We start from the raw sequence: 10,990 nt of genomic DNA on the forward strand, positions 1-10,990 counted from the left end.
AAAAGAGTGCCTTCTGCCTCTTCCCTGGGAGTCAGGGCACCGGTGAGGCCTGACGTGGCAGAAGCAGAAACCCACAGGGATGGGGACCCCCACAGCAGAGAAGGCAGAGGTCCAGCATTACAGCTACAGAACAGGAAGGTGAAGACAATTTTATTTTTCCCTGGGATGCTGGTGGCTCCGGGCCTGACGCGTCCCCGAGGCTTTCTTATGCTTCTGGTCCAGCACTTGGGCCATGTAGTTCTCCTGTTGCTTCTGGATCCGGTAGTCAGACATGTGATTCCTGCAATGGAGCTGGCTGGGCATGGGCTGGGGACAGTCTAGGGTAGGGACCAGAGAGCTGGCTCCCTACTTCCATCAACAACCCCCAGCCTAGCCCAGACGCCTCACCTGATCTGTTCTGTCTGCTGGCTGATAACTTGCTGCAACTCCTTAATCTCATTCTCTTTGCCATTAAGTATATCTTCTTGCTTTATAATGTGAGACTCAATTTCTGTGGGGGAGAGGCAGGGAGAAGGCGTGGTTCCCATCCGAAGGGCTCCTTCCTGAGATAAGGCATTCATTCCCTTATGGGTCTTTTTAGAACTTGGCTCTCCTGACCCAGGGGTTCTCCACAAGTAGCTGTTAACATCATGGTAAGAATGAGTTTTTATGGCATTTTGATAGGATGGTGACTGAGCGGCACAATGTCTGCTGAATGTGTCAGTGACTTCACAACTCTATTCTGGACCAGGTGACTCACATGAGGGCAGGAAAAGGCCTCTGCAGAGAGGTGGACAGTGCTGCCCAAAGGCAGGAGGATGAATGGCTCCAGTCCCTAACTCCTGCTGATCTTCACAGCTATCACCTCCTTGGCAAGACACTTCCTAGTTTAAAGTACAACCTCTCCCAATAGTTCCTATCCCTTTTTCCTGCTTTCTTTTTCTTCTTAGCACTTATACCTAATATACCACATATTTTACTCACTTTTCTTCTCTACTAGGATTTACATCCATGAAATCCATAATGATAATATTATTTAAATTTACTGCTTTAACCCTAAGGCCTAAAATCGTACCTGGCACATAGAAGGTGCACAATAAATTTATTTGTGGAATGAATGACCAGGATATCCTCTGGGGAGTCAGGACTTAGAAACATCACTTAGTTCAGTCATCTCAATCCAACCAGATGTACTGAGGGCCAGCTGGATGCCCAGACTTGTGCTAGGGCTTAAGGAGAGAAGACAGGCCCCCTACCCTCAAGGAGGCAGCTCCTGAAAGAGAGTTAAAACTCAGGAACTGATCAGAGAACAGAGGGTGATGTTTTAGCAGTGTTAATATGAGACAGTATTGCTACTTTGGGCAAGTTGCCTCCTCTTCTAGACCCATTTTCTCATCTGCTGACAGGGACAGCACAGGGGCGTGAGGTGAGAGGAGATAGTGGTAACAAAGCTTACCCCAAATTAAGTGCTCATTAGATGCAAGGATGATTTTTGTGTCTTGCATCAAAATCGAAAGAGGTTGTAGGGATGGGGGGGAGGCGGTGCTTCATTTACATAAACTGACCCTTGGGGAGCCCTGGAAAATTCTGATCCTCCTAGGAAGAAAATCCCACCACCTTTAAAGATTAGACAAATATTAACTAGAACACAAGGTCTAAAAAATGTAGAAATGCTGAAGTATTTAAGGTTTCAGAAGAGAATTTGGTAAAAAGTTAATGCACAGCATAGAAAAGAGGAGACAAAGACACAGGAGAAGGAAGAGAATGAAAATGAGCTCACTCGGTCATAGGACCACGCCTATTGAACCTTCTTCCCCAGGTCACGCAGATTGATTGATTGTGAAGTTCTTTTGGGAAAAGGCATCAGAAATTTATGTGAATCTTTTAAAATAAGTTAGAGATGAATTTAAAATAAATAGCACCCACAGAGAGAATGGTTAGAAAATCCCTTTGAGAAAAATAAGAAACTATGTAAGTATAAAAACAAACTAAAACCACAAAAAGGGAGGTTCTCCAACCTGGCCAACAGGCCAGGGGGAGGCTCAGGTCATGAGATTTGCTCAGGTGAGGGCTTGTGTCCCACTGGAGGGGTCTGGGACATTCTGGGGGAGGGCAGCCAGGTTCCATCCCCATAGCATACACACACACACACACACACACACACACACACACACCTTCCACAAGCAGACATAGAACCCCGTGGCTTTGGCTGATCTCTAGGAAATGCTCGAGTACCACCAGAAAAGAACTCTAGGTTTCTTTTAGGGAAGTATGGGGACAGGCAGAGAGACAGGAAGGAGTGGGGTCTGGTGGCCTTGGGTACAGAGGCAGTGACTGCCTGCTGGGCCCCAGGAGGCCCTACTGAGAGCCCTTGGTCAAACAGCCACAAGGCCTGTCAGCCCACCTAGTCAGATCAAGATATTGGCCTGTTGCATCTTATTAGTAAGAGTACTCACCAAGGGAGAGAGGGCTGATTGGTAGGTACGGGGTGCCCAAGACTTCAGGTGGACAATCCATCAGAAGGGACTCTGAATCTCTTTTGGAATTGGGCTCTGGTCTCTGGCCTACTCAAAATCTGCTGCAATGTATGAAGCAGATGTTGCATGTGGAATTCAGATCTGTTCCTTAAACCAGGTAAGGGGAATTTAGTGTTCTGGGAAACTGAAAGGCATTCCTGGGATCTAGAGACACGGGTGGCTGACAGAAAGTGGCCCCACAGCTCATGGCACCAAGTGAGCCAAACAAGGAGCACATACATCTGCACAGAGCAGAGATGAAAACTAATGGCCTATGGACATATTATACTTAGCCTATACAATAGTTTTAAAATTTCTAAATCAGTTGCCAACACTAAAAAGTCAGAAAAGTTTCCATGAAAACTGGCTTCCAGTTTCTTTTTTAAGGATCTGACAATACTGCCCCCCTGCTCCCCAGAGCAGAGGCACTAAGCCCTTGAGAGAGGGCACAGCTCTTCCTGTCACCACACTCCCTACCCCTCCCTACTGGGTCCCTAGCAGTCAGCTCCCAGATAGGACTGTGCTTGCCCTGCTGTTCCTCTTGTAACAGGTATGAGTGAAGTACACTATTTCTAATACCCATCAAAAGTGGGAAAACAAAGTTGGACTAAAAGGTCGTATGTTTCAAGAAAAATGGGAGCGAGCCCATTCCTTTATGGCCATGAAGAATATTGTACACCAACTGCTTCCCTCATTTCCGTGCCTGCCTGGTCCCTGAAGGGCCTTTGCGATGGTGTGGGCCCGCCTGGGCCTCCTGGTATCCTCAGTCGGGGGCAGAAGTTGGGGTGAAACCCTGCCCTTGACACAGGCACTGCGCTGTTAGGGAAGAGGCCCATGTATGTAAGCGTGGGGGGAGCACGGGCCTCCCGCCTACCAATTGCACTTGGTGATGAGCTGGTCCTTCTTACTGGATTCCTGCAGGGCTCGCTCTTGACACTGGAGAGCCTGGGTGGAGAAGATAAGACAAGAGAGGGTGGGAAGGCCTGACAGGTAGACCTGGACCCCCAAACCTTCACAACCCTTTGAAAGGCCCACTCACGCTTTTTCAAAAGCCAGCTTCTCTTTCTCCAGCTGTTTAGATAGCACCTCTATCTCTCCGAGGGCAAATTGCAACTTCTCCTCTTCCTTGGCCAGGAGGACCTTGGTCTTGGCATTGGGCAGCTTCTTCTTCCTGCAGGAACAGAAAGCGGACCTCATTAACCCCTGAGCTACCCTAGGTCTCCTAGGTTCCATTATACAGCCCATTTCTCAGACAGGCATATAGAAGCCAGGGTACAGGAAGATTCTGTCCTCACTACTAGGGCAGGAAGCTGTCAGAGGCCAATAATAACTGTGCCCATCCACAGGGAATCCCAGGAATAGGGGAAGATCAGGAGCCCACAGAGGCACTTACTTACCACCAGCTTCTTTTCCACTGCCTGGAACTCTTCTTTACTGACAAAATTTTCATCTGGAGAACCATCTGCAACAGAGCCTGGCTCAGGGAGGCCTGGGGCTGGTGTTGAAGGGGTACTCTCTAGGGACCAGGACCAAGGTTAGACAATGGGATGATACCTAGGATGAGACTTGGGCTCTGAACAGGGAGAATTTGGTTCCATAAGATTCACAGAGGCTCAGCTCTAGGTCCTGCCCTCAAGGAGCAACCAGTTTGATATAGGTAGATAGCCCATGGCCAGTACTTCTAACACAGTGTGCACTATGATGGAGAAGCACAAAAGGTTGTGGTGCCCAGAGGAGGCCCCTGGTCTGGGGAAGGGTCAGACCTGCTTCTGGAGAAGGGGTCATCAGACATGAGCTCTGACTGGTAAACAGGGGTGGGCAAGAAGAGGGGGTGGAACAGAAAGTGTTCTAGATGGTGAGAACATACATGCAAAGGCCAGCTGCAAAGAAGAGCTGGGTTCCCTCAGGGAATTGCAGGTAATTGAATGCCTAGAGCTGCACGCACCCCTCAGGGTGAGAAATAGATGTTAAGTCAGTTTTGTTTCTGAGATGGAGATATCTCCCAGCTCTCCTTATCAAGATAGAAAATAAAACAGAAAAACCATGAACTTCAGCTGGCCAAGACTTTACCATGCCTGTCCAGGTAGTCTGTGGCTCCAATGCTTGAAATCATGAACTAGGATTTGACTCAGAAGGCAAAAGCAAAGGGGCATTAAAGGGTCGCAGGCCCTTAAGTTAACATGTGCAAGGGACAAACCTGTGCTTACTGCACTCAAAATGGCGCTGCATTAGACACTGGGAGGAGATGTCCATAATGGAAAACGCGTTATAGTTTCAATACCTGCATCTGAGAACCCCGGGGAAGCCAATGGAAGTCATCTCCAATTAGAAGTGGGGAAAGTGAGGCTCAGTGAATACACGGGGGAGATATCTAGTAGGCCTTACACAACCAGACAGAGAGTAGAAAGCACGTTAATTTGTTTAAATTCCCTGGAAAATAATCATGAAGACCTTGACCCTTTTTGGCTCCACCCCTACCAGCCAGAACATACTCGGGGCCCGCCTCCTCCTGATTACGCCATTGGCAATGTGCTCTAAGCTTGCCATCGGCGTCGGAACAGGGTCTGGCCCCGCCCCCGCCATTTAGGTGTCCGGTCCGGCCCTCCCCCAGCTCTTCGGGCTGCATACCACATTCCTCAGCTGGTGAATCAGTTCCTCCTGAGACTCGATCACGTCCCGCAGTTGATCGAAAGCGAGACACACTGATCCTGACCCCCCCTGCGACCACCCGAGGGGCGTCGCCATCTTTCCCCCCCCAGCTCGTTGGAAATGTCTCTGGGCGCCTCACCCACCGACGTTCACCAATGAGAATGGGACGCCATAGAGCATCTTGGCAACCGGGGGCGGGGACTTTCTTTGTTAGTAGGGGTGGAGCCCGCCTCTTAAAGGAGCCACTCTCTTAAAAGCACAGCCTTCCCGTGGAGGACCTTCTAACAACCCTTAGGGATTTAAGTTTATAGTTTATGTGCACACCTGTTTTATCTTGTGTTCGTCACGCAGACCTGAGGAGCAGACGGGGCACGGTTTGGTGAACAGCCCTCACTCAGACAAGGCCCTCAGCCTTATCCCAGGGCCTGTTAAACTGCAAGACCTGTGAAGCAAGAGCCAGCTAAGAACTCCTGCATTTTTGACGTTAACAGCCCTCTTTCTCCCACCCTAATCTCTGGATTTCACCCAGAGTATGACACTCCAGCCTCCTGTGATTTCTTTTACAAGTACGAATACATTTAGTGTTTAGGTAATCTGAACCCAAGCAATGAAGGGAAGCACAGACCAGAAAAGGAGAGTGGCCTCACCCAAGATGAAGAGTCCTCATACTCTGGTACCAGGTTGTTGGTAGCCACATTGGAGCCAGGTGCCACCATGTCAAAGTGCCGGGGACGGCCCTGAGAGATCAGGAGAACTGAAGAGGGGCATGAAAGACACGGAGAATGGAGGTAGACAAGGATAAAGTGATCACACATCCCCATTGAGGATATAGGGGGATCATCACATCCCCATTGAAGGCTTTCTTCAAAACCCAAATAAGATTAAATAAGCTTAGGAAAAATCGGAGCGAATATTCACTGAGTATTCACTATTCTGTGGCACCATTAAGCTTTTTCATGTGATCTTCACAATAACTTTGGGAAGTAGGTTATAATACCCTTAACTAGGTTCTATGAGAGTGAGTAACTTGCCAAGGTCAGGTTTTAACACAGAAAGTTTGATTTCAGAGTCCATGTTCTTAACCATGATGCTGTGTTACATTTTTGTTGAACATATTGGATACTAAAGTTATGGAAATTGAAACCCCCCAGGCAAGAAATGACTATATTAAGGATGTTTGGAAAAAGTGTTATCAGGGACCAGGAAGGGAAGCTGAAAATTCAGGTGGGCCACTCAGACTGCTCCCCAAAGCTCCTTAGGGACCTATTTTGGGGTTGGAATTTGGGGCCTGATAAATGTGACCATTCCTGTGAGTCTCCCAGTGGTAGCCCTTGTTTTATCTTTCCTTGTTTCTTGTTTTTGTTCTCACATCCTTGAGAGCAAGGCCTTTTCTGTTGACCAATCTTAAAGGGCCTAGAGCAGTACCATCCAATAAAATGTAGGTGATGGATATAGTCTATATCTGCACTGGTCCAATACTGCAGCCACTAGCCACATTTGCTGTTTAGCACTTGAAAATGTGGCTCATGAGACTTGAGGAATTGTTTTAAATTATTAAAAGTTTTGATTAGTTAACATTTTAATTTAAATAGCCATAGTGGCTTGTGGCTACTGTGTTGGACAGCAAGGGCCTAGAAGGTGTCTTGTAGGTTGCGTGCCTCAGCACAGCGCCTTCTTGGAGTTTTGTCTATTGAATGTGAGTGTTCATCTGAATCACCCTGGACAAAGCTGCACATTCCTCTGGGGCAGGAATACCTGGATTCCCCCCTTAAACTGTCTCTTCTCTCTCAAGTCTTTAATGAGATGCTACTTCTTTTTTTAAGTTTATTTATTTATTTGGGGGAGAGAGAGAGCATGAGCAGGGGAGGGGCGGGTGGTTGGGGGGAAAAAGACTGAATCCCCAGCGCAGAGCCTGCTGCAGAGCTTGAACCACGAAACCATGAGATCATGACCTGAGCCGAAATCAAGAGTCAGACTCTTAACCAACAGAGAGCCACCCAGGCCACCCCTGAAATGCTAATTTGATAACCCTTGCATTCACATTCACCTCCAGAAGTTGGAATAGGCTGCCTCTCAGGGCAAAACTCTGGAGTGTAGTAGTCTCCACCAGCCAATTCCCCGGGGAGGGAAGGTTGTGAGCAAGAGAGAACCCTGGATCCAGGTCTGCACCCTGCATACCAGCATGAACATGACAGATTGTCCTCTGGTTGAGGACTGCCACAGACTCCCCCTCTGTATGTCAACAAACACTCCAGGCTCCTAGCCGGCCAGGGCTCAGTAAGACTCAGGATGGCATGACATCACAAACAGCTCTGTGATCCTGCCCCGGAAAGTGTTGCCCTTCTGCACAGGGTTGTCCTTCTGGTTGACTTTCCCATTTTCTGTTGCTGTATAACTAACCACCTAAAATTTACAGCTTAAAAAAAAAAATCATTTGCTCAGGAATCTTCCATTTAGGTGGGGTTCAATAGTGAAAGTTCATCTCTGCTCCATGATGTAGTATCAGATGGGATTTTGGTGGGGGGACTGGGAAAGGAGAGGCTAGAAATTCTGTTTCCAAGGTGGCTCATTGATATAACTGGCAAATTTAGTGCTATCAGCAGGGAACGCATTGAGCCTGAGGACCAAGTTTCTTGTCCCTCTCCATGGGCTATTTAGGCTTTCTCATAGCATGGTGATTAGGTTTAAGAGAAAGCATCCAAAGTGCTAGGAAATGGAAGATGGCGGGGGCACCTGGGTGGCTCACTCGGTTGAGTGTCCGACTTCGGCTCAGGTCATGATCTCACAGTTTGTGGGTTTGAGCCCCGCTTCGGGCTATGTGCTGACATCTTGCTCAGAGCCTGGAGTCTGCTTCAGATTCTGTGTCTCCTTCTCTCTCTGCCCCTCCCCCGCTTGTTCTCTGTCTCTCAAAAATAATAATGTTAAAAAAACTAACAACAAAAAAAAGGAAATGGAAGATGGCCACTTCCTTAAGCTTAGGCCTAAAAAACAGTACAGTGTATTTCTGCTATTTCTATTTGTCAGGAGGCCTCAGGCTCAGATTCAAGGAGAGGGGACACATCCCACTGTAGTTTCAAAGAATTTGGGCTGCACTTCCAGCCAATGTGCAGATGACTTGTCATTTCTTTAAGGTTCAGCTCAGATAAACCCAGGATGAACTTAGTCTAGTGGGGAGACAATCATCAAATAAATACTTACTTAAATCCTAAATTAAGTCATTATCCAAATAAATAACATTATAGCTATGACAGGTGCTGAGAGGAATGGGTATTTTTTTTAAATGTTTACTTATATTTAAGAGAAAGAGAGAGACAGCGCAAGCGGCAGAGGGGCAGAGACAGGGAGAGAGACAGACAGAATCTGAAGCAGGCTCCGGGCTCTGAGCTGTCAGCAGAGCCTGTTGTGGGGCTTGAACTCACAAACTACAAGAGCATAACCTGAGCTGAAGTCAGACGCTTAATTGACTGAGCCACCCAGGTGCCCCTGTATTTTTTTTTTTAAGTAGGCTCCAGGCCTGACGTGGGACTTGAACTGACGACCTGCTATTAATAAGAGTCATATGCTCTACCTAGGGTGACTCTGCTGACAGCACAGAGCTCGCTTTGGATCTCTGTCTCCCTCTCTCTCTGCCCCTCCCCAGCTTGTGCTCTCTTTCTCTCAAAAATAAATAAACATTTAAAAAAAAAGTCATATGCCCTTAAATGAGCCAGCTAGGTGCCCTGGAATGAAAGTATTTTAAAGGGAGATTTTGCCCCGTCTGGAGTGTCAGGGAAGGCTTCTGTGTGGAAGTGGGATTTTGAGCTGGAAACCTATTAAGATAAACCAGGAGGCACTTAACAAAGCAGGCAGGGGCAGGTGAGTGGGAAAGGGTTTCAGAAAGAGAGAATAGTATATGTAAGGTCCCTGGGGCAAAAGGGATTGGCAGAGTGTAGTAATTAAGAGGCTAGTAGGGGGGCCCCCCGGGTGGCTCAGTCAGTTTAGCGTCTGATTCTTGATTGCAGCTCAGGTCATGATCTCATTCTCTTCTCTCTCAAAAAATAAAATTAAAAAAAAAAACCTCAAAAAAAGAAAAAAGGCTAGTTTGGCAGAAAAGAAAAAGATAGATGTACAGGGCAAGCAGGGTCAGTGGCCAGAAACTTGGTAGAACCTTGTTAAGCATTAGACCCCGTAAAGAACTTTGATGGTTTTTATTCTTGGAGCAAAAGAAAGCTACTGAAATATTTTAAGCGAGAGGGTGACATAATTTATGCTCTGGAAGATCTCTCTGGTTGCAGCAAGGTGTACAGATTGGAAGTGGCCCTGAGTAGATGCACAGAGACTACTTAAGAAGCTATTGCAGTTTTTTATCAGAAAAAGCGGCTGGTCGTTTGGGAGTCAGATGGTGTCAGAGGAGATGAAGAGAGTAGTTGGATTTAGAATGTTCTGGAGGTCAAACTGATAGGATATAACGAAGGAGGGTTACAAGACAAAGGAAGTCAAGGTGTTTGGTTGTCTACTGCTGCAAACTACCCCAAAATGTAACGACTTAAAACAGTACTATATTGTCATTTGCTCATGACTCGGTGGTTTGAACAGGGCTTGGTGGGAAGGTTATTTCTGTTCTGCCCATCAGCTAAGGTGGCCCAACAGCTCAGCTTGGATCTTCTGTCTGGGTTCTCAGTCCTTGCTGCCAGCTCAACTTGTTTGGTTCTCCTCTCCCTCTCCTCTGCCTGGTTTCTCCATGTGGTTAGCTTAGTGGTCTCAGGGTGGTTGGACTTACATGGCAGCTGACTTCTCCTAAGTGCAAAAATGGAAGCTGCTAGTTTTGCCACATTCTTTTGGTTAAAGATCAAAGGCCAGTCCAGATTAGAAAGGGGACTATGCAAGGGCATAAATATTAAGTATGGTCCTTTGGGAGACTTCAAATTAAGTCTACCACACGGTTTTCTTGGCTTTCTGACTTTCACACCTGGATCAATGGTGGTGTTATTCATGGAAATGGGAAGCACTCAGAGTATTTTTCTGTCTTCTCTTAAAAAAAAAAAAAAAAAAAAAAAACACTGCAGGGATGCCTGGGTGGCTCAGGTCGGTTAAGCGTCCAACTTGGGCTCAGGTCATGATCTCACATCTGGGGTTCGAGCCCCGCATCAGGCTCTGTGCTGACAGCGGAGTGTGCTTGGGATTCTCTGTCCCTCTCTCTCTGCCCTTCCCCCACTCTCTCTCTCTCTCTTAAAAATAAACATTAAAAAAAATCACTGCATTCTGTAAGAAGGATGATTATATTTCAGGTCTTCTCTCCCTCAGAGTTGATTTCACTGAAGCCTCAAACTGGATCACATTCCTGTTAAAGAACCTGAAGGTTTTCTTGATTTCCCCTTTGACATTCATCCCACTGGGGAGCTAACTTGTCTGAAGTTAGCTTTGCCCTCAGATATGAGCTCCAGGAGCTGGAGCTGTGGTGCTGGGTCTCACTTATTCTCCAAGCCCATCCCCAAAGCTCAGCCCACTGGACACACAGTAAGTTCTCCATCTTTGCTGAATTGAATCTCATCTCATCTTTCTTCAAATGAAAGATATTGTTATGAACCATGTACTCTATATTTTGAATTTGTGTTTTTGTTTAGTAATCTCTACGCTCAAAGTGGGGCTTGAACGCATGACCCTGAGATCAAAAGTCACATGTTCTTCCGACTGAGCCACACAGGCACCCCATGTACTGTATTTTTTTTTTTTTTAGTATTTATTTTTGAGAGAGAGAGAGAGAGACACAGACAGACAGAGTGTGAACAGGGGAGGAGCAGAGAGAGAGGGAGACACAGAATCTGAAGCAGGCTCCAGGCTCTGAGCTGTCAGCACGGGAGCCCAAT

General features: G+C 47.0%; 1 protein-coding gene across 1 annotated transcript; it reads right to left on the reverse strand.

The window, feature by feature from the left end:
- Nucleotides 1-124: 124 nt before the first annotated feature.
- SPATA24 (spermatogenesis associated 24) lies at nucleotides 125-5,315 on the reverse strand. The gene is given in 7 exon segments (XM_030319440.2): nucleotides 125-295; nucleotides 388-490; nucleotides 3,359-3,418; nucleotides 3,421-3,440; nucleotides 3,535-3,666; nucleotides 3,893-3,957; nucleotides 5,124-5,315. Coding segments are annotated over 7 exon segments (642 nt in total). The 5' UTR covers nucleotides 5,241-5,315; the 3' UTR covers nucleotides 125-150.
- Nucleotides 5,316-10,990: the final 5,675 nt, after the last annotated feature.

The sequence above is a fragment of the Lynx canadensis genome, chromosome A1 (genome assembly GCF_007474595.2).
Source record: "Lynx canadensis isolate LIC74 chromosome A1, mLynCan4.pri.v2, whole genome shotgun sequence".
Taxonomy (NCBI): domain Eukaryota; kingdom Metazoa; phylum Chordata; class Mammalia; order Carnivora; family Felidae; genus Lynx; species Lynx canadensis.